A 23,710-nucleotide genomic window follows, 5' to 3' on the forward strand; every position below is an offset into this window, starting at 1 on the left:
GGTACTTCTAGTACATTTACAATTATGATGATCTTTATCATAACTTCTCGATCTTAATCATATTAATTAGGGACAAAGCAAAAGGAAAATCCCATTGACGTGACATGAGTTGCTAGAACTATATGTTGTGTTTATTATGATCAATAATAATTGTTCTTTCAGAGATCACATGACAGGCGGTATTGTCTACGTTATTTCTGTAAGTTTGGTTAGTCAGCTAAGTGAGTATAGCTCCTCACAAAGCGATGCGACAAAATATCCTAAATGTCCTAAATGGCCACAAACTGAAAAAAACAATAAGATTGAAAATGAAGGTACAATTTGTTGAGGCTGACTACCCAACCAACGTCTTCAATATTTTTGCAGTTTAATTAATGAGGACCAGCCAAACTAACTTTGTGACTTCCATCAAAGCTAAGAAACTGGTATATATAGTTGGAACACGTTGAGCAACCAACAAAATGCATAAGGAAAGAAATTAATCCAATTGATCAAAATGCAGATCATATATGTGCGTACGTTGGTGTGTGTGTGTGTGTGTGTGTGTGTGTGTGTGTGTGTGTGTGTGTGTGTGTGTGTGTGTGTGTGTGTGTGTGTTGCACGCAGTCCATAAAAATAATCAGTATATATATATATGTGTGTGTGTGTGTGTGTGTGTGTGTGTGTGTGTGTGTGTGTGTGTGTGTGTGTGTGTGTGTGTGTGTGTGTGTGTGTGTGCTTTTCTTATATTTTTCTTTTCTCTTATATAATTTTTTTTGCAGTCGCCCTTACCAGGTATAGCTTCCAGTTCGATCGTGATCGTGATCTCATTATTCGAATGATTACCTTTGTAGGTGCAAGTAAGCAGACCTAGGTGTTGGCGACTAGTTAAACAAATCAGCAAGATGCACCTTCCCTTCCCTGTTGAAGCACACAACGCAAGCTAAAGGCACACGGTGATACCTCAGCTGTAGCCTCCTCTCCCATCATGGCCGCGCGATGGCCGCTCTTTTTCCTCGTGTATGGACCATTGCATTGCATCTAGCTTTTTCCTAACCGGCAGGGACCCCGGCGCGGCCGGCCATTCACACTCTCACATTCCTGACAGGGATCCAGCTATCTACATTAGCTTGCCGACCATCTGGCGATCTGCATCCCCCGAGGGGATCGATAGATGTGATCATGGATCAACTGTAGGCCACTACCGGATTCCAATGTTTTGCCGAGTGCCCTAAACACTCGGCAAAACCCATATTACACTCGGCAAAGACTTTGCCGAGTGCGGCACTCAGCAAAGTCCGCACAGTAAAGGAAGTGATGGCAAAGAAGACTTTGCCGAGTGTAACTTTTCGGGCACTCGGCGAATCATTTGCCGAGTGCTAAAAAGCACTCGATAAAATAAAGTAAGGGCTCCGGTGAAACTGCCGTTAACGACGGCTTTGCCGAGTGCCAGACGGAAAGGCACTCGGCAAAGACCATTACTTTGCCGAGTGTCTCTCAGCTGTCACTCGGCAAATATCAATACTTTCCATTATCATCCGATGAAGTGGTAGAAAAGTTGTTCACAAAATCAACAGCTCTCCGATAATCATCGGATGGACACAAAACCAAAATAAAAGTTGTTCACCTTGAAAAGTTGGACAACTTTGTAGTTCAATTTTTTTTTATTTGAAGTCCTTTTGCCAACGAAAAGTACATTTGAATTTTGTAAATTTGAAATTTGAATATTTTAAAAAGTACCTTCGACGGGAAACAACCAAAATGAAAGTTATATATCTCGAAAGTATACGAAACTATTTAGTTGACAACCTTTTTGTTTAAAATAATCTTGTCAATGAAAACTTGAAATTCAAAATTCTCCCATTTCAATTTCAAATCTCTCAAATTTGAAAATTAAATTTTCTAAATGACCTTGGATGCAAAAACTATCAAAATGGAGGCCTATCTAAATCCTTGACTACAATTTCAAATGTAAAACTATAGGTATTTAGATCATTGTGATACTGCATAGGTATTTATATAAAAAAAGGAAAAACCATATTTTATATACTTTGCCGAGTGTCTACCATTTGACACTCGGCAAACTCAACCTTTGCCGAGTGTTAAGCGGGGGACACTCGGCAAAGCTGTTTTTTGCTGAGTGTGGAGGCTTTGCCGAGTGTCAAGCGAAGGACACTTGGCAAACTCACTACTTTGCCGAGTGCCCGAAAGAAGACACTCGTCAAAGAGTCTGGCACTCAGCAATGTTCGGGTCTCTGGTAGTGAGCAGACATGCAAGATCTAGCTAGTTCTTCCTTTCAACTTTGTCATGATCGATCATCACATGCCCTTTGCAGCTAGCATGCTGATGCTTGCTCGATCGATCGATCCATCTGTGCGTGTGAGCGTGCGAGAGAGAAGAAGAAAGAGGGGGCACGCAAGGCTGGCGATGGCACGCTGCATATGCATGGGCGGCCTGCGTCCTGAAAAAGGGGTCCGGAACCTTCGTGGGAGGGTGTAGTACAGGCACACCATCCAGGGATGATGGATTGATGGATCCTCGCAATCTCTGATATGATGAGCCTTGGGAAGAAATTGGGCGCGATTGCTAGCTTGCACGCTTACATCATCGATCTCTGATACTCTTGCAATGCAAGGACGAGCACACACTGATAGCGATTGATGAGCTAAATGCATGCAATTCATCTGATCCAGCAGTATCTATCATACTACTGTTAGGAGCTGCTTCAACTAGCTAGCTATATCGACGGGTTCTGAACTTTTGATGCTTCAATCACCTGGCGTTACCTGATCTCCAACAACAATACATGCACGTCGGCTAGCTACAATAGAAGACATCAGATTCTCTTTTATTTCTGTGCAGTGCAGGAGAGAATAAATGAAGAGATAGAAAATGCTAGATGCTATAGTCAGTCTACCCATCCATATGTAACTAATTAATAAAGTAATAAAATAACAATTTTGGTGGTGAAAATACTAATTAATACACATCTGCTGGACATTAAAAAAACTGGATTCAGCAAAGTTTGCAGTCCACCGCAATAGTTTCGCATTTTCAAAGGACAAGGGTTAATTTCATAGGTTTAGGACTAGGTTTGCCGAGGTTAGTCTATAGTTGGCCATCCGGTCTGAATCTCATGGGCTGGGCCTTGGCGCGGTATTTTGGCCCGGCATGGGCCAGCACAGTATGAAATTAATCAGGCCCGGATTGGCCCGGCACGGATCTAATGCTGTGCTTGGGCCAACGCCTCGGCATATGGGTCAGCCTAGCCCGGTACGAATAAAGCCAGGCACGACCAGACATGATAGGCTGGCCCGAGCATGGGAGGCCTTTTAAAAAATAAAAAACATCCACACTAGCCCACATATATACTTCGATTCCTCCAAACCCTAGTTGCTACATCTTCCTATCCCAGGTGTCGCTGTCACTCCATCCTTGCCTCCTCACGTGGTGCCTCCTTCTCCCTTCCAGTTCCCACGTTGCGCGCAGTAGCCAGTGCCGCCCCCTCCTCGGCGTCGCGGCCGTTGGTCCCCTTGCCTCGGAGCGGGGCGGTAGAGAGCACCGCCCCTTCTTCGCGCCACCACCCGCCGCTCCCTTCTCCCTCCCTGCTTTGGGCTCCCAAAACGTGGCGCGTGAGCGAGGGCAGGCGGTGACGCGCGGGCGGGCGTGCACAGACTAGCCTCTAGCGGTGAGGCGTGGCCGGCCGTGCATGGGGAGGCGCGGCGAGGTGCAGCTGAACATGCAGAGGACCAGTGGCGGAGGGCCCAGTGTGGCGAGATGTGGCGCTCGCCATACCTCGGCCCGGCCCATAGTGGATATACACTGCATCGGCCCATGAAGAAACAACCCTAGCAGCCGCAATTCAGTTCGTCCGACAGTCCGAGTCGTCCCCACTGGCTGCGCACCGAGGCGCCGCGCGGCCGACGCCCTCACCCAGATCCTGGCTCCCTGCAGCGGCGCCCTCGCCCTCCGCCCCTCCGGCCTCGGTCCCCGAGTCCCCGACGCGCCTGGGCACCTCGCTGCCTCCCCGGCTCCCTGCTGCAGGCTGGCGTCCGCGGCGGAGCGGGCCTACGGCCACAGCGCACACCGACGAGAACACCTGCCTGGACGGGCTCGCCGCGTGGACGCCGGCACGCGCGCCGCCATCCGCGGCAGGGTCACCCTCGTCAACACCAGTGCTCCCTTCAGACGGGCGACACAGGTGCTGATCTCCTCCGAGCGAGCCCGAGCTTTCATAGGCATGAGTCGCGCTTCTTCTCCCTGCGTCCTTCCGCAAGGCACAAGTGTACAACAGAGGTAAGGCACGGACGCACGGTGTAGATTGTAGAGCATTGTCTTCCCATCTTTTTCACGTAGGTCTCTCCTGCCTGCTTCATGTTCGATGAAATGCATAAGCCATATCATTTTTGTATCGCTGGTACTTTCAGGAGAGCAAATTGGAAGCTCGTGCATGCTAACATCACTGATACCTATTTGTCTCCTGAATTGAAGATATGCATCTGATTTTTGTCAATTTATATTTGATTGTGCTATCTCCTGTTTTAGCATTGCTATATCACTTTTAAAATTCTATGTGTCTATGAAGGATCCTAGATTGTAAATCGTGCCTTCCCTTTATCAACCGTTACCGCTTAGCTTCCAGATCGAAATGTTAATCAAAGGAAAATAATAAATAGTTGGATAGAATTTCTGTGCAATGGGGGTTATAGACCGTGGTTTCTGTTCAAATTCTTATACTAGAATTTAAATTGCAGCTCAATTTTATTGTACACATCAAATCCATAAGAATATATTCTCATTTGCATAGGAAAAAAAATGCATATACTCATTATTCCCCTCCCTTCCATTGCCTGCAGCTCCAATTTTAGCCTCTCAAGATATGTATCCAACTTATTGTCACTTAATCTTGCTCCTACTGTTTCTTACCTGGTACTACCTGTTCATTTTGTTTCTCCATGTCCCCAAACACATTAATGAATATGCATTATTTTTAGAAAGTGATTGAAAGTTAAATCAGATTACATAGTCGATTATTTACATCCATGGTGTATCATGATCAGCATTTGAATGGGAAGGAATGGACAGTTTTTTTTGTAGTTAAATGATGCGAGTACTTTGTCCAGCACTCTAGATTGTACTATTAAATATTCCTTTGTGAAATAATGCAGCTCTCCAAGAGATGCCCATTGCGATTGAGACGGACAAAGCTAAGGCCCAGCACTACGAGCTGCCAACCACATTTTTCAAGCTCGTTCTCCGAAGGAATCTCAAATACAGGGAAGGCAGCCGCCGGCTCAAGCTCCATGGAGCAACAACCAAGCTCTAGCAGAAAAGGGAAAAGAAAGGCACAAGAAAGAGGTGAGAGAAGTAGTATTTTTTGGGTGTTGTATATGATTGGGAACTTAAGCTAATTTACTTTAATGTGAATTTGACTATTTATTTCAGATCTAAAGAGCTATTTTAGTCCATTCGGATCTAGTAGCACAAACCCAAGCACTCATGGAAGTGAAGTTGGTAATGCCATAATAGAGGAGGAAGAGGTGGTGGAAACTCATTTGGAGGACACCAATACCATAGGCCAACAACCAGGTAGCAATGAAAATGATCAAGGTACAATAACTGAGTTCAATCCGGATTATATCATTTCTGATCCGGGGCTTCGGATTCCAATTGAACAATTTAGTCCTAATATTAGAGATGAAATTAGGAGGGCTTTCATGGAACGAGGTCCAACTCAACCTAGTAGTCATGTTTTTCCTAGAGGAGAAGATAAAAGGCGCTTTCGAAAAGAATGGTTTGAGAAATATAATTGGCTGGAATATAGCTTGGTGAATGGTAAGGCTTATTGCTTTTGTTGTTATCTTTTTAGAAGAGTTGGTGTAGATGATGACAAATTTGGTTATGAGGCCTTTACAAAAGAAGGCTTTAGGCAATGGAAGAATGCCTACTTAGCACTCCCTAAACATGTTGGTGGCCCTAATAGTGCTCATAATAGATCAAGAGCGGCATTTGATGATTTTGATAATCAAAGGGCAAGCGTAAAGGAGAAAATTGTAGTTCATACCAAAGAGGCAGAAAAGAAGTATGAAACCCGTGTAGATACATCTTTGGACATGATGAACCGTTCCGTGGACATGATGAATCAGAAACTTCATTGAACAAAGGCAACTTTCTAGAATTTCTTGATTGGTACAAACTAAGAAATGAGGAAGTGAGGCAGGCATTTGAATTTGCTTGTCCTAAAAATGCTAAAATGACTTCTGGAACAATTCAGAAAGAACTTGCCGAGTGTTGTGCTCAAGCGGTTACCAAAGTCATAAAAGAAGAGATAAGTGGTTGTTTATTCTCTATTCTTGTTGACGAATCTCGTGATATATCAGTCAAAGAGCAAATGGCCATCATAGTCAGGTAAACATCCACTTTTATATCTTGTATTCTTGTTGAATGTTGATGAATCTTGTTATAATATTTCTAAATATTGTGAGTTTCCTCATATAGGTATGTGAATAAAAAAGGGCAAGTAGTTGAAAGATTTTTGGGTATCAAGCATGTCAAGCTAACTACATCAGAAGCATTAAAGAGAGCAATAGTGGAGGTTCTTAGTGCCCATGGTTTAACTATTGCAAAAATACGAGGCCAAGGGTATGATGGAGCTTCTAATATGAGAGGTGAATTCAATGGTGTTCAAAAACTAATTCGTGATGAGAACCCATATGCTTTCTATATCCATTGTTTTGCTCACCAATTGCAGTTGGTAGTTGTTTCGGTTTCAAAGTGTTGTTCATCTATAGAGGATTTCTTTGACTATGTGAACATGATTGTGAGCAGCACTAGTGCATCTTGTAAGAGGAAGGATTTATTGATTGATAGTCATCATACAATTGTTTTGAATAAGTTGGAGAGTGGAGATATTTCATCAGGTAGAGGACAACATCAAGAAACATCATTGCCTAGGCCTGGAGATACAAGATGGGGATCTCACTACAGGACATTGCTTCGTATTGAAACAATGTGGGACTCAATAATAGAAGTTCTGCAAGTGGTGCATGATGAGGAACGTAATCCATCAAGGGCAGGGGGGTTGGTGCCTACTATGGAGTCTTTCAGCTTTGTGTTTATCATGAAGATGATGTTACAGATCCTTCACATAACAAATGAGCTATCTCATCTGTTGCAGAAGAAGGATCAAAATATTGTTGAGGCCATGTCTTTGGTTATTGACGTGAAAACACGTTTGAACAATTTGAGAAGCGAAGGTTATGAGCCACTACTTGAAGAAGTCAAAACATTTTGCCAAGAAAATGATATCCCAATACCAAATATGGAAGATAGTGTACCAAGATTTGGTAGATCAAGGAAAGGAGGGAGAAACAACATCACTCAAGATCATTACTTTCGTGTTGATACCTTCTTTGCTACCATAGATGCTATCACAACAGAGTTTGATCATCGATTCAGTGAGGTATCATCGGAATTACTTACTTGCTTTGCTTGCCTTGATCCTAGAGATTCATTCTCTAACTTTGATGTGAATAAACTTGCTCGCCTCACGGATATATATTTGGATGATTTTTCTTTTGATGACCGGAAAAGAATAAGAGACCAGTTACAAACCTTCATTATTCATGTTAGAAGAGTTGAGGCATTCAGAGCTTGTTATGACCTTGCAAGCCTAGCAATGAAAATGGTTGAACTTAAGAGGCATGAAATATTTCCCTTGGTTTATCGCCTAATTGAGCTGGCATTGCTGCTACCAGTAGCAACTGCATCAGTTGAAAGAGCATTTTCAGCCATGAAGATTATTAAAACTGAGTTGCGGAACAAGATGTCCGATGGTTGGCTTAATGACTTGATGGTGGTGTATATTGAGCGGGAGATATTTAAAGGAATTGATCTTGAATCTATCAAGAAGGCTTTTCAGAAGAAAAAAGATAGAAATATGCAATTGCCAAAGTCTCCTAGACGCAACTAATAATAAATATACCGGTATAACTCTATACTCTAATTGTGTATCTTGTATTACATTTAATATTTTAACTCTAATATTTCGTTACTAATTTATGTTTTCTCTTTGTTTGATAGCTTCTTTGGTCCAATTGTTGATTTGATGCGTACTTTACGTGTTTTTCTTCATTTGAGGTACTTCTAAACCATATTTTTGTTGTGAACCTTTATTTCCGTATAATATTTGAACATAATCTAGTAATCCACCGCCACACCTAAAATTTTCGGCGTCCTCCGCCACTGCAGAGGACGGCAGCAAGGCGCGGTCGTGGACGGGCGAAGGACGGCGGCGAGGCACGCCACGCTGGTGGAGGACAGCGCCGCAGCATGACCTGGCTAGACAAGCTGTTAGGCCAAACGGACCGGCACAACACACACAAAGCACCTTTTGTGCCGTGCTTGGGCCGGCAGATCAGCCCGTGGGCTGGCACGACCAGGGTTCACCTAACTGGTGGGAACTGGTCTGGTTTGACTGGTTACCGGTCAAACTGGTCCGGCCCAGTTCCGGTTTGGGCCGGTACCAAACCGGCCCAAATTCAAAATTTAAATTTAAATTCAAAAAAAATGAAAAATTTCTAAAAAATTCCTAAAAATACTTCAAGGTGCGACAAATCTAATAGTGTCAAATTTTCTCAAAAATTCGTTCATTTAGTATAGTTTGCGGGGATTTGAAGTTAAACGAAAAAAGCATGCATACAAAAGTATACAAATACAATGTAAAAGTAGTACAAAAGAGGGTTGGAGGGTTCATTTAGACTAAAATATGTTATACAAACATTTATTTAGTATACTTTGCGGGCATTTGAATTTAAAAAAAAAGAAAAAAAATTGAATTTGACCGATTATCAGTCAAACCGACCGGTATACCGGCCAAACCGGTCGGTTCCCAAATGCGCCGGACGATTTGAATTTGCACTGGGATTTGACCGATTTCTACCGGTTTCCGATGAAACCGGTCCGGTTTACCGGAACCGGAGTGCTCCGGTTTGGGGTGTCCTGTTGGAAAAAAAACCCTGGGCACGGTACGGCCGGTTTAGTAACCGTGCCTGCCTCAACAGGTCCGTGCTGAGCTGCCCGTTTGACAATCTATAGGTGGTCAGCCCCCGCGGCCTCTGGGCGTCATTACTGGTAGAGTAGAGTGTTGAGACTACGGTAGTTGACGTTATATTATAGCCAGCAACAAGAGGAGACACTGCACATGGGGCTCCTAATTTTCTTCTTCTGCAATCTTTTATTTTTGAAAATTTTACAAACAACTAATTAGCAAAAGTTAATCCACGGCAACATCTACAGGTAAGTTCAGTTTTTAGGAGAACTTTTTAAATACTTTCTGGTACAATTTCATCGGATATTATCTTAAATAAAAATCGTTCAGCTAAGCTGAAACAACTATTTTCTACATTTTGCTATCTGTTTGCATTACTCTTATCATGATGTTATTAGCCCTCGACAAAAAGAAGAGGCCATGTATTTTGACGGGCAGCCGAATCATGTTACAACCTGGGCCGCCCGTTGTTGAATCCGAGCAGGCCCATACGTTTGACCTCTCTGGCTAAAAGCCGCGGGCTTCTTTGGGCACTCCAGTCGGCCGGCCCAGTTATGTAGAAATGCTGGCTCACATCTCAAGCAGAACGCTAATCTTTTCATTTTTCTAAAAGCCGAATGGCAGAGTTTGCACTTCTTCTCTCTCAAACCTTATAAAAACATGAACAGGCAAGGGGATTCTGTATTGTTGACACTGGATAATGGACAACGAAGAAGCTGCATATATATAGGAAAAAAAAGTTTGGATACTGACAACGAAGAAGCTGTAGGGAATCGGTGTGACTGGAGATGAGATCTGATCATATGAACATGCCGTGCTCCTGTTTCCAGCTGACAACTGAACGACCAGGGATCGCATTTGAAGGTCCGATCCTCCACGACTAAACTGACATGATTCTTTTTATCAGAAAAAGGATGGAACAATCATGCAATCACTACATACATATATAACCTGATGAACATGCGCATACGTGGCAGTGGCATTATGGGCTTATGGCATCCTTGCTAGCTTGTTACCTTGTCAGTAAGCGTGCCCATCATCAGGCCATGCATCTGCTTATGATTTTATTTGTTGGTTTCAGAGGCGAGAAGATGGATAATCATGGAGAGCATGGCTCTAGGACCGATCGAAAGTGGCCACGATCCAGCAGCAGAGGCTCCCCGTCCGTCGTCCCACCCACGTTCGAACCTCGCCGGAGCTGAGACTGAAACCGCGCCAACGGCGAAATGATAACCAATCGGCTGCGACGCCGGCAATGATTGCGGCGATCCGGACCGGATCAGCCGCAAAGCTCTCCCGGTAATGATCTCGTCGTCGCCAACCCATGAGACCCATCCTCCTCGAAGCAGCAAAAGACACCAGCAGGATCGGCTAGCCGTTCGGGGTCTTCCGGTAATGATGGGGCCCAGCGTCCTCGCAGGGCTTTCGAGGCGCCGGAACGGAGGCTTTCTTCCTACCGGGCGCCGGCACCACACCCATTGCACAGGGAGCCGCGCAGTCGTGCAGCTAGCAGACCTCAATTGGCACCCGGCCACCAGCATCGTCTTGCTCCTCGAAACCACTGGGACTTTAATTTTCTGAGCTAGGTTGAGTTCAGGTTCCGATTTGGTTGCTTCTTGTTCCGTGACTTCTCACACGTGAAGGACCAGCGGATTCAGAGCAAGAATCCGAGCACGCTGCTCCATTCCAGATATGCCACAAATCCTAGTTATTTAGGCCTCCAACTCGTACCACACACCCCTACACGATTCTCTCTCTGATCAGGACAAGCAGAGTCGGATCATTGGAGGAGAAGGAGAACACACACACACAGGATGACATGAGGTGATCCCATCGCATGGTCTGGAATTCTGGATTGGGATTGGGGGCATGATTGCAGGCTGCCCATGCCATGCCATCCATGAAAAACACCCACACACACCCACTCAGCAAAAGACGCCTCCCTCCCGTCCCAGGCTTTCCTCCTTGGCATTTGTGGCGCCAGCGTGTCTTTTCATTCACACCCCACCAGCCCGGCACTACGGAAAAAAAGGGCGCCATTAGGGGCGCTAATACTATCCTAATCATGGAGCAGCGCAGCGCAGTTTCAGACAAAAGTGAGTGAGCAGAACAAGGCCACCTTCCTTCCCCTTGTTCCAGGCTTCCAGCAGCAACTCCTTCTGCCTCCCCAACAAGGTTCCAGAAAGGAAGACACAGAAGATCATGCCTTGTCAAACTGCAATGGATGCGGCAAGTGCAGCCAGGAGTAGCCAAGGCAAGGGTGCTGCCGCCGCCAAGAAGAAGATGAGCAGAGGAGCTGCGAAGAAGACGACGACTCAGCCATCGTGGATGGCCGTGGGGCTGGGGTTCTACCATTCGTCCTCCTCCGGCAAGAACAGAGCGCAGCCGGCGGCGGCGGCGGCAGCGGCAGAAGGAAAGAACATTGACGATGACAAGAGCAGCAGCAGCACCAGCAAGAAGAAGAGGAGCATCATCATCAGCCGGAGCATGACCTGCGCGAGGTCCATCTGCAGCACCAAGGAGAGCTCCGTGCTGAGCCGCCGCCGGGACCAGGACACGGACCGCGCCGCCGCTCGCAGCGCCTCGAGCAGGTCGCTCAGAGCTCCCGACGTCGTCGACGCCGCCGACGCAACGTACGCCGCCTCCGCCGCGGCCGTCTCCGCGACGTCGTCTTTCAACTCGGAGGCCACGGCGGCGACCTCCTCGTCGGCCACCGCCACCTCGGCGTCCTCGCCGCTCTCGTCGCCGTCGTCGTCGTCGTTCGGGAGCTCCTTCCGCGGGGTGCAGCAGATCAGGAAGCTCTCCGGGTGCTACGAGTGCCACTCCGTCTTCGACCCCAGGAGCCTCGCCGCTGCCGCCGCCGCCGCCGCCTTCCCGTGCGCCGACTGCGACGAGGTGTTCGGCAAGGCCGAGTCCCTCGAGCTCCACAGAGCATCCAGGCATGCAGGTAACCTTTTTCTTTTCCAAAACCAAAATCTAAAAGAACTTTTTCATCTTGCATCGTTCAAATTAAAGCTTCCCAACACTAGTTCTTCAACATTTCTCCATGGTCGATGGCATGCAGTTTCAGAGCTGGGGCCCGACGACACGAGCAGGAACATCGTGGATATCATCTTCCAGTCGAGCTGGCTGAGGAAGCAGGAGGCGCCCGTGTGCAAGATCGACAGGATCCTCAAGGTCCAGAGCAGCGACAGGACGGTGAGGAGGTTCGAGGAGTACAAGGAGAGCATCAAGGAGAGGGCGAGAAGCGGCGAGGGCCGGAAGAACAACCCCCGGTGCGTCGCCGACGGCAACGAGCTCCTCAGGTTCCACTGCACCACGTTCACCTGCTCCCTCGGCGCCGCCGGCGGCACCGCCCTGTGCCGGGCGCCGCTGGCACAGTGCAAGCTGTGCAGCATCGTCAGGGACGGCTTCAGGTAAGTACCGCCGAAGCAATGGAGCAGAATCTTCAGATCAAGTAATCGTTGGATGCAAATGATATCCGTTAATTTGGCAAAAACGTGAATCGTCAGGGTCGACGGTGACGGGAAGATTGCAACAATGGCGACGAGTGGGCATGCGCATGACATGGCGCAGGTGTCGTCTGACGGCGAGAAGAAGGCGATGCTGGTGTGCAGGGTGGTTGCGGGGAGGGTGAAGAAGACCGGTGACAGGAAATCTTCAGAGGACAGTGAGTGTGACTCTGTCAGCCCCAGCTCAGAGGGGGTCTGCTCAGATTTGGATGAGCTCTTCCTGTTCAATCCTAGAGCTATACTGCCATGCTTCGTAGTCATATACCAAGTTATCGCCATTAGGGCAACTTAGTTAAATTTAGCTAGTGTTTCTTCTGCTCTATGTTCAACCTGTTGTTGCTTCCTTTGTACTTTCTGTTCATCAGCTCAGAAAAGCATAATGTTCGGTTGCAAAATATTTCCAAGTTCCTCTGCACTAGGAAAGCATAGTTTTGGTAGCACATCATGTGAGCAATCAAAAAAAAAAAGTATAGCTATAACCACAAGAATCATTCAAATTAGTTTTTAAATTTAACACGTCGACAACAAGAGAATAATCTCACACACTACTAGCAAGAGCAGTGAGTTGTGCCTGCTTCCAAGATCTAAGTAAACCAATATCAAAACATCAGTTTTGTCTTCATGTGCTGAGCTCAGATCACATGCTTGTCTCCATAAGCATTTCAGCTCCTTCCAAGAAGCAGCTAGACAAGAGGTTAACAAAAAGCAGACACTTTGAGAGAAGCAATGAACTGCAAATCTTATATTCTCCTGGAGATGGCACCATACAGCTATATCCAACTCAATGCAATACTAAATACAAGTTTAGTACTGATCCCTAGCAAGTGCTGCTTGTCTGTCCTGCTCTATAGCCGGTATACAAGAAGGTGATTGTACTGTAATTTAATCAACAACGTTATGAGGTTGTCAGCTTGTGCACAACACCTATAGGTTGATTCTAGCCAAACAGATCATAGGTTAAGGATTGTTTGTTAACTATTGTTAATCTAGTATTCCCATGCATATAGTGTTCTGCTCATGTAAAACATCGTGCAGCTAATAGAGGGCTAGAGGCAATGACAGGAGAGTAACATCGGCACAATACAGAACTGGTGTCCTCGAGTTTCTTGTTTTGATTCCACTGGGTGCAGCAAACAACGTGCTTAGAACGTTATGCCAAATTGAAAATACATACTAGGAAGCAAATGCATATCCTAGTGGGTACCTATTTGTAGCCTAGAAGATGCAAGGCCTCTAGCTTGGGGGAATGCAAACAACATACTTAGGGCTTGTTCGGTTACACATGAATTCATTCCAGGCCGGTAATAATAGAAATAATAAGATGTATAATAAGAGATCGGAATTTATTCCGGATCAGAAACTAATTGCAACAAGATAAACTAATTGCAACAAGATATACTAATTGCAACAAATAGTTGGTAAAACAAGAGACTCTGCCCTTGTTTAGATGCAAAATTCAAAATTCCAAATCTATCACATCGAAAAAGAATTTTACATGCATGGAGTATTAAATTTAGACAAAATAAAAAATGAATTGTATAGTTTGCTTGTAAATTGCGAGACGAATCTAACGAGCCTAATTAGAATATGATTAGACACTAAATTGCTACAGTTCACATACTCTAATGATAAATTAATTAGACTCATTAGATTCGTCTCGTAGTTTATAGACGAGTTCTGTAATTAGTTTTGTGATTATTCTATATTTAATACTTCAAATGTGTAAAGATTCCATTTCGAAAACTTTACGGACGCAAAACAAGACCTCTATCATTCTTGATCTAAAATGAATTCATGCGCAACCGAAAAGACAAAAACTTTTGCCACCCACGTCTACTGTCGAACTGGGCTTGGTAGTGGAAAGCAACCCGTCCTAATAATCTAATTTGATTTTTTCCAACTGAAAAGTAACGACAAGCTCGGTCCGGGCCCAGGCGCGGTCCAAGCCCGGATCAAAAGTCGGGCCCGGCCGGATTTTTATCCGAACTAACCGGATTTTTTCCCGGCCCGAGCCCGTCCCAGCCGAAAAATGGGCCTACTTCAGCCCGTCTCCCCCGTTGGCTCCATCCAGATCCGCCGCCCTGCGCCCGTCTCCGCCGTCCGCCGGCCGCGCCGCCGCCTCTCCCCGGCCCTCGCTCGCTCCTGCCCGTCGCCCGCGCGCCTCCCCGCGCTCGTACGGGACACGGCGCCGCCCGTCTCTCCGGCACGCGCCGCTCCTCCGCGGCGTCCGCGCTCCCGCTCGCGCTCGCGCCGCCCGTCTCCCCGGCTGGTAAGAGGGCTTCCTAAGTGTTGACCACGAGCACCGCATCAAGCATGGGCTAGTAGTCGAACTGCATCCAAGCATGCAGAGATGGAGTTGCTTCTAGATCGCCTTTGTTCCCTAAGGTTTGGGGATATTTTTGTGGTCAAATTAATCCCACATGATTTTAATTGCTGCGCCATTCCGTTGCATCATTTAGTGAATGCCACTGCAACGAAAAGAAAGGGATTTTTTCATTCTTATATTGACCAATGTTTCTAGCTAGTATGATCAGATTTGACCTGTGCATGATCAAAGGTTCCTCTACACTTCAGCACTGCTCTCTAATTCATGCAAGTTAGTACATCAGTGGCTCGATGGTTGAGTAGTCATGAGATTTACATTAGGTGCACTGCACTGTGCAGCATTTAATTTTTTGAAATTAGTTTGTTGAGATGTAATGTAAGTATGTAACTGAAACAAAGATGTATCTTTGTTGCCTAAGCTATCAATTTCTTCATTTGTTTATCCTGCTGTGATCATCATTTGAAACAAGTGGTTGTGCTACTTCATTATCAGATTGAATTTCAAGATTTCAACAATGCTGTTGATATATTTATAAACAGAAGTGCTTGTGTGGCTGCTTATTTGAAAGATGAAAATGAAACAGAGAATGCTCGCATTATATTTGGCCAACAAGCTACATATCCATGTAAAACTTGATGTTATGTGTTCAAGATGGTGGATTTTTTTTCCCTCTTAGAAGTAACAAATATAAAACTCTGGTCTTTGCCCATTTCAATTTGGGGAAAGAATTTCTAATCTTTAAGCTCATAACATGTGCAAGTAATGGAAACATAAACTTTTAACCACACTATCAGCCAGGTTTTGACTTCCTGTAGTTCAGCTGAGATGAACCGCATATGGTATCACCCAATTTTACTCATATAGCCCAACCTTTGAGCAATTGGACCATTCTAACATGTTAATTATAGCAGGTTATCTGTCCTGGCGTCCATACTTAATAACAAAGTAGAACTAAGGGCTTTTGTTGTTTTGAGTAGCTAAGCCATTTATCAACTATGAAGTAATCAACACATTGTACTTAGGACTTCAGTATAGGAAACTGAGCAACTACCAGTACAGACATTTTTCTTATGTAATTTTAGAGAATGATGTTGACCGAGCATAGTAACAAATGTGTACCAACATAGTGTGTCTTTGGTAAATTAAAGTTTGATTTCCTTTCTTCAAAGTACTGATATCCTACCTGTAGGCATTCCGCTTTTCTAGGATGTCATTACACTATGTTATTTGAGAATTTAAGTTATTTACCAGAAATTCCATTATCATACTATGTGAGTTTCTAATATGGTTGGATTTTCTAAAATGTGAGTTTTAGTTTTATAGTAATATACCAGAATTTGTGCTTGGATTTTCTAGTAGTTATGTTTCCTGCAACTTCATGATGAAATGCCGTACCTGTTGCATTTGATACTTGGAGTTGTAGCCATGTGGTAGCAGTAGCACTATTGCAATCTCAGACCATATTTATGTTTAATCAGCACTTTGTGTAGATATGTAGGCACAGTAGCAACTGCCGCACGTCCAGATGTGTAGTAATGCCTAAATTTGTGATAATGCACTATATGACAAGGCATAGTGTATATGAGTGTTACTAAGCTAGTGCTGCTCTGTTTCAGTTGTTTATCTTGCCTTCGTTTGGGTGCATTGCTAAGACAGGCTTTGCAGTTGAGTGGCTGCTCGTCTCCCTTGATACCGTTCTAGCAGTCTAGTCTATTTTTCCCATATTGGATATTTTTTGTGCAATACTTTTGTGCTGTTCAGATTATGAACCCATCATAGAACATATTTGACATTTGGTTTGGATTATCATGTCCATTCATCTGCCAAAATTCACTGACAAGGTTGTTAATTTCTATTATTCTCAGAGAAATGGAACTAGGTGATAAGGCGGTTGGTTTTCTGCTGACGCTAACGAGCTTATCCATCTTCACCTACTATACATTCTGGGTCATTATCTTGGTCAGTAATTAGTAACTTCTTAAGCTTTTGTCTGTTTCAGTTGAAGTAGAACTAGAATGGCTTTATTTCTAAATGTTTATTTTTTTTCTCTTATTCCCACCTAGCCGTTTGTTGACAGCGACCACTTTGTGCACAAGTACTTCCTGCCTCAAGAGTATGCGATTTTGATACCAGTGATTGCCGGCATGGTTCTCCTTTCTTTCTTGAGCATCTTTGTGGGTCTCGTGATGCTCAAGTCAAAGAAAAAGAAGAAGACCACTTGATTGGGTTTGGCTTGTATATTGTAGTACTCTTCGCTTACTATGATGATTAAATCCATGAGTTCAGAATCTATGTAATTGCTGGAAGCTCGGTAAACAGTTCCATCATATTGAAGGCGCTCACTTTGTAACTCAGATCTCTGTTTTCATTTTTCATTCTCAGATCATGTTAATTGAAAGACGACCACTCAGGTTGTCGGTTTTTCTTTATTGTGAAATATATGTTTCTATCTTGCCCTTCTGAACTGTGGGGTTGTCATTAAGAGCCCAGGTTAATTCACGCTCTTCTGATTGGAGAGGCATGTTGCTCCCTTCGCTAGCAGCGCTTTTTTCTTTTTTATATTTAAAAAAATAAAAATTTCAAAAATTTATATCCGTTTTGCAATATTTCAAAAATACCCCCCGGTCGCCCCCCCATAGGGCGACAAGCCCAAAGTGTAATTTTTTGTTCTTCAAATTCGCAACGAGGTCTCTGGAGAGAAAAAAAGGGGGCCAATCGCCCCCCCAACGGGCGACAGGGGCTTGTCGCCCACCCTTGGGGCGACAGGGGCCTGTCGCCCGTTGGGGGGGTGACAGGGTCCCCTCCCCTTTTATAAGCCCTGGCCGTCATATGCCGTCATTATCTTTGTCATTTGAGCCTAAAAATTCAGGAAAAAAGCTGGAGTGCTTGTCGTGTTGTCACATCTTTTTGAAATGGTCCGCGTGTAGTGGCAACCTGTGATCTCGTACTCGTAGCTAGATACACTATGGTTCCTATTTTGAGCTATTCGAGCGTGTAGTCGTCATCTACGTCGGCAGGATCTCAGCCGCTAACTCCTACCGCACCTAACTTGTCCTTCATTAAATCACGGAAAAAATCGCAAGAACTTCCCTTATTTCACGAGCATTATGGAACCCACAAACATAACAAGTTCACATCAATGGTACCTATAGAAACAAATGACAAGTAAACAAGCACAATCATAAACATCGGATACAAATAAGCGGTCCGCAGCTATCTCATTACAAATAAACATTAGAGATACAAACATCAGATACATCTAACCACCCCTAGGGCGTCGACCCTCTTAGCCCTCTGCTGGGCACGGACATGGCCCTCGGAGTAGGTGAGAACATCCGGAGACCTCACCTGTCGCTCAGGACGCGCAAGGGGCTGCGGTGTCTGCTGCTGAGAGATCCCAAGTGGTGCTCCTCCTAGCTGTGAATACCCCAAGACATCGGGGTCACCTTGCGCGGCAGGCTCTTCTGGAGTCAAGCTGTCGAAGTCGTGTAAGGTGAAGGTCTCGTTATCTGGTCGAAAGGAGGAAGAAGAAGGTCCGGCGCCCGCATCGGGGTAGAATCCTACGCAAAAAATGTGGATGTTAGCATACGCTCGTATATTTCGTAATGACATGTAGAAACCGAAATACGAAACATAAACTAACCTGTGTAGACCGGTATCTGTGGCCCCGGTACCATCCCTGGATACGGTCCGCCAACTGGTGCTGTCCCTCTAAACATTCCAGTATGGCCGAACGCAGTAGCTGGATCGTATCCTGTATGTGATATTAGTAAATATGTAGGAACACTTAATCTAATTTGAAGAGATATGTACGTTACCTGCACTTGGGAAGAACTGCGACGTCGGCCCGTGCACGGTCGACGGACACGGGAACGACGACGAGGCCTGGGACGACCCGTGGCTGTCTTCGTACTGCACACGGCTTCCCAAGTTGTGCACTACCTGACGCAACTGATCACGCTGCCTCGACCATGCCTCTGTCTGCTCAAACTGGGTCATTGGGGATCCGGCACGTACCCTCGTCAGGTAAGTCGAGCAGTCCGTCTCCATCATGTTGCAAAGGCGAAACTAAATCCATTCAGTAAAGGTACAATTAGAAACGCATGAATTATCTTACGAATATGAATATATATATATATATATGCAAATATAATCAAGAGACTCACCGCGCCAGCTAGTGCCTCCATGTGGTGCCGGGCATAGCCATCCTGAGTCCTCGCCTGGTGTGGCTGCGGGTGAGTGTCAACATAAACCAGACGAGCCCGAGTCCGGGGTAAGTACCAGGTGAGGTAAGCCCTAAAGGAGCTGTCTGTGTGTGGTCCTGTTGGATGGACCAAGTGCTCGTCTGCCTGTTCCCATTGGTCCACCCACGGTTGCATCTTGGTGAGCCAATCATCAGAGCACGGCAAGCCACTCCTTGACAACCTACAAAAGTGGACCACGAAGAATCGTTAGATTCGACACGAATGTATGAGCCAAGTTCATTCATAATTACCTGTGGTCCTGGCGACTGACAACCTCCAACGCGGTGGGCACCGGAAACTCCTGGCGCTGCCCAAACTGTCTCCTGACACTCTAGGGGCAATATGCCTCAACCGCGATGTCATAAACCAGGACGGCGGTAGTAAGCCACAGGCTCGCATTCGCGGAGCAGTGCGAAGACAGGCCTGCTGGTGCACGGGTAGCCACAGCCTCTGGGCTGTAAGGCTCCCAGACAACGTCCTCGGGCGTCAGCATGTCGAGCTCCGAAACAAACTCAGGATATGCGCGTCTAACCTGCGCATGGGCCCAGGACCTCTGCATTCCGAATAAGTAAAATTAAAAGTGTGCTAATGCATCATGTAACAATGAATAACAAAATTAGATTTGTTGCGAACGTACCTGACGCCAGATCCAGATAGTTCCCATAGTGGGCCTCTCGTCCTCCTCGTCGCCGTACATGGCCCCGTGGTAAGGCTCGTGGCTGACCATGGGCCGACCAACAGCTAGCCTCTCGTACGACCAAAGCTGTAGCAGTAGTGGGCACCCTGCTAGGATAGCGTTCCCATGTGTCTTCATGCAGCCGTCGCAGAGTCCACGGTAAGTGCCTGCAAGTACCGCCTCACCCCAGCTGTAGAGCGGTACGTCCTCGTCCCCATCCGCAATCTCCCGTGCATACGGAAGGAGAATCCTATCGACCGAGTTGCCATGAGTGTTGTTGAACATGATGTAACCAAACAACCAAAGTAGGTACGCCTCTAGCGATCTGGTCACACTGTACTTGTCGGCATCCGCAGCCAACAGGGCAGGCTGCATAAACAATTAAGATTAATGGTTTCAATTGACAATGGAACATGTGAATTGTAACAATTAAATTTAAATATGGAATGAATACGTACTGTAAACAGTAGGAACCAGGTCTTTGAAGGACCTGCTGCTCGCGGGTGCGGGTTGATCGGACCTGCTTCTTCCACGCGGTCAACCAGGGCAAAACGGGCCTCCAGGTCATCCTTCCACGAGGCCGCCACCACACGCGGACCTACAACCTCCCCGACGATAGGGAGGCTGAGGAGGTAGGCCACGTCCTGCAGTGTAGGAGTCATCTCCCCACACGGGAGGTGGAACGTGTGTGTCTCCGGCCTCCATCTGTCAACGAGCGCCGTCAGGAGGGATCGGTCGACCTGAATAGGCCCAACCTCAACAAGACGGCTCAGAGTCAGTAGACCGGCCTCACGTAACCTGCAAAAAAACAAAATTGTCGAAACAAAGGAATACCGACGAATACATAAATGATAAACAATAATATTTCATTACATACCGGTCACACCAATCGTGGTGTATAGAGATCGCCTCCCCGGGTGGACGAGGACGTAGCACCTCTAGGGCTCGGTGCTCAACAGCTGCAAAGTAAGACCTGTGGCTCGAGTCGATAACTGGGTCTAGCAAGGAGTCCATCTCCATACCTGCATTCAAAAATATATGAGAACACATATGTAAATATATATTTCATACAAACTGGACACATAGGTACAATAATAGTTCATTACATACCTGCAATATTTCATTACTACATATTACAAATAATGAAATACAATTGTGGATCATGACACCGAATGCCTTCCACGAGCAATTCTCGCCGATGCTCGTCTGAACGTAGGAGGTGCTCCATCTCTGGGATTTCCGGATGGACCGACGTCAGCAGCATCGTGAAGTGCATTCTGAGGACACTTCTTGTAGTAGTGACCCAATGCTCCACATTGGCTGCAACGCTTTTGTGCCTTGCTTGCTTCCGACTCGTCCATACCATTCCGAATACGACGTGTCTGACGACGGCCTTTGCCTTTCTTAGTGGCTGGATCAGGAATAAACATCTTATTCTCATTATCCTGAGTGAAAGGCCCCACAATTCCAATCCCGTATACCTCATGTTCCCAGGTGGATTCAGCTGCTTCCTTGCTGAAGTACGGTGAAACAAATACTCCTGGCTGCAACGCAGACTCTGCACATGCCGCAATGAGATGGGAGCATGGCATATGCAATAATTTAGGCTTCATGCAGGAGCAGAAGACTTTGCCATCAACTGTAATCAAACTCTCCTGTACCACCCTATCTCTACGGATACCACGACCACTTCTATCCTTGCATAGAACCTCAAATCTATGCTCCATTGTACCTATGGATATGACACGGTGCCGTTTGGCCTTTTCAATCTTCTCTTGCATATATTGCGTCACTCTTTTGCAAAACTGAATTTGGGGGTTGCTGATGTTTATGCTTGCAGCCGTGTAACGCTCTCTGAAATACTTCATGCACCCATACATGATGAACTCAACAATTCCCACAAGAGGAAAGGCATGACAAGAACGCATAACCATATTGAAACACTCTGCATGGTTCGTTGTCTGAATACCATACCGTATTCCGTTGGTATCATAAAGGAATGACCATTTCTCCTTAGGTGCACCTCGAATCCAGTGTGAAAATGGCTTCTCAATTGAATCCCTAGCCTCTGCAGCCTGACTCGTGCCTGCTCCTGATGCCCTTACCTTTACTAGCTCTGCAGTCAACTGATCAAGCATCTGCCATAATACATTGAATTTTCTCTGTTGATTTTGGGTGCACAACCTCTTAAACAGGTTCTTAAGATCCTTGTTCTTAAAATGGTCATAGAAGTTTGCACCCATATGGCTAATGCACCACCTGTTTTGGACATCGGGCCATAATGGAGGCGTTGTCGCAGTTCCACGTTGCAATTTCAGTATTGATTGCAGGATACCTGCATGTCTATCACTAATAAGGCACACATCTGGACGTGCAGCAACAACATGAATCTTCACTCGTTCAAGGAACCAATACCAACTGTCTAAGTTCTCATTCTCAACAAATGCAAATGCGAGCGGAACTATTTGGTTGTTGCAATCTACCCCGATTGTGGTGAGTATCTGACCTTTATACCTTCCAGTCAGAAATGTGCCATCAATGCAGATCACCGGAAGACAAAACTGAAATGCTCTAACACAAGCACCTATGCAAAAGAAGGCTCGTTGCATAATTCTTTGTCCCCTAGTCAAGGCTGGTACAAGGTATGTGTCATAAAAGCTTCCAGGATTTCTAGCAGCAACCTGGGATAACATACGAGGTAGGTTATCATATGATGCCTCGTATGTGCCGAACCGCATCTCGAACACCCTTTGTTTAGCCCGCCATGCCTTCAAATAACTGATGGTGTACTGGTAAGTCTGCTCAATGTGTCGAACAATCATTTTTGGCTCATAATTTAGAGTGTCCATAATAAACTCATACATTTGCTTTGCAACAAAGTCGCATGATATATTGCGATGCGAGGGAAGAACTTCTGACAGCAAACAAGTGTGCTCTGTGACAATGGAACATTTCCAGTTTGACTTCCATTTTCCCTTGAATGCATGTACTCGCCATGGACATCCAGTATTCACACACTTCACCTCATATTCTTTACTGCCAGACTTTACGACTCTGAATTCTCGTTTCAATGATATTGCCTATAGTCTCACAGCATCTTTTACGGCTTCAATGTTTGGATATGTTGCACCTTGCACTACCTCATTCCCTCTGTACTCCCACTCCTGATTTCGTACATCTTCTGCGACATGACTGCCAAAACTATGCTCCTTCCACTCTTTTGGCAATGAGTACTGCTCGTCATCAGATGAGCCCTCATATTCTTCCATCTCTATTGCGGTTTGGTCTTCTGCCTCCATCTCGTCCACAATGCTATGTATCCTCTCTCCCTCATCAGCAAGGCCCTGTGGTCCCATGTTTTGGTTCTCTGTCTCTTCTGACTCATCTTGCTCAACATAAATGGTCTCTCTTCGAATACTCGGAGTTCCTTGATCTGCACAATGTTGGATTTCATTTTGTGTCTTCTCCCGGATTTGAACAAGAATGGCCAGAGGCCACCCACGCTCTAGAGCAGCTTGCATGTACTTCTGCCAGTCATCAGTGCTGTGTATCATCATCAATTCCCATAATTCACTTTCTACCTCCCAATTAACAAGAGACTGGACAGTGATCACATGTGTCAACGGATCAACATGGAACCCACGCTGCAGCCACTTACATATGGAACCAAAACTCCTTTCCAGAGGTTTATCTATGCCGCTAGATGTGCGCTTAAAGGCAGAAAGATCTACTCCATTTGGTCCATACATAACATTGTATTCACCATAAAATACTTGAAACTGCATCTTGCTCGACATATCTGTATGTCACATAATACTTATCGAGTTATACTCTTTACTTCACTACCTTATTCAATAATCTGTAAAAACTAAGTATGAAATTCAACTACAACGTATAAGTATTCATAACTACGTGATGACACT

General features: G+C 45.5%; 3 protein-coding genes across 3 annotated transcripts; all 3 read left to right on the forward strand.

Moving 5' to 3' along the window:
- The first annotated feature begins 6,103 nt into the window (after positions 1-6,103).
- LOC120685679 (zinc finger MYM-type protein 1-like) lies at positions 6,104-8,196 on the forward strand. The gene is made up of 4 exons (XM_039967733.1): positions 6,104-6,388; positions 6,479-7,442; positions 7,569-7,966; positions 8,063-8,196. The coding sequence occupies exons 1-3, from the start codon at positions 6,234-6,236 to the stop codon at positions 7,950-7,952; spliced, it is 1,503 nt and encodes a 500-aa protein (XP_039823667.1). The 5' UTR covers positions 6,104-6,233; the 3' UTR covers positions 7,953-7,966; positions 8,063-8,196.
- Positions 8,197-10,965: 2,769 nt separating this feature from the next.
- LOC120686750 lies at positions 10,966-12,938 on the forward strand. The gene is made up of 3 exons (XM_039968958.1): positions 10,966-11,976; positions 12,094-12,445; positions 12,542-12,938. Exons 1-3 carry the CDS (start codon positions 11,232-11,234, stop codon positions 12,831-12,833), a joined length of 1,389 nt encoding a protein of 462 aa, XP_039824892.1. The 5' UTR covers positions 10,966-11,231; the 3' UTR covers positions 12,834-12,938.
- A 1,640-nt stretch (positions 12,939-14,578) lies between these two features.
- LOC120686451 (dolichol-phosphate mannose synthase subunit 2-like) lies at positions 14,579-17,304 on the forward strand. Its single transcript, XM_039968651.1, has 3 exons — positions 14,579-14,810; positions 16,733-16,826; positions 16,931-17,304. Exons 2-3 carry the CDS (start codon positions 16,737-16,739, stop codon positions 17,087-17,089), a joined length of 249 nt encoding a protein of 82 aa, XP_039824585.1. The 5' UTR covers positions 14,579-14,810; positions 16,733-16,736; the 3' UTR covers positions 17,090-17,304.
- The last annotated feature ends 6,406 nt before the right edge of the window (positions 17,305-23,710 follow it).

The sequence above is a fragment of the Panicum virgatum genome, chromosome 8N (genome assembly GCF_016808335.1).
Source record: "Panicum virgatum strain AP13 chromosome 8N, P.virgatum_v5, whole genome shotgun sequence".
NCBI classification, from domain to species: domain Eukaryota; kingdom Viridiplantae; phylum Streptophyta; class Magnoliopsida; order Poales; family Poaceae; genus Panicum; species Panicum virgatum.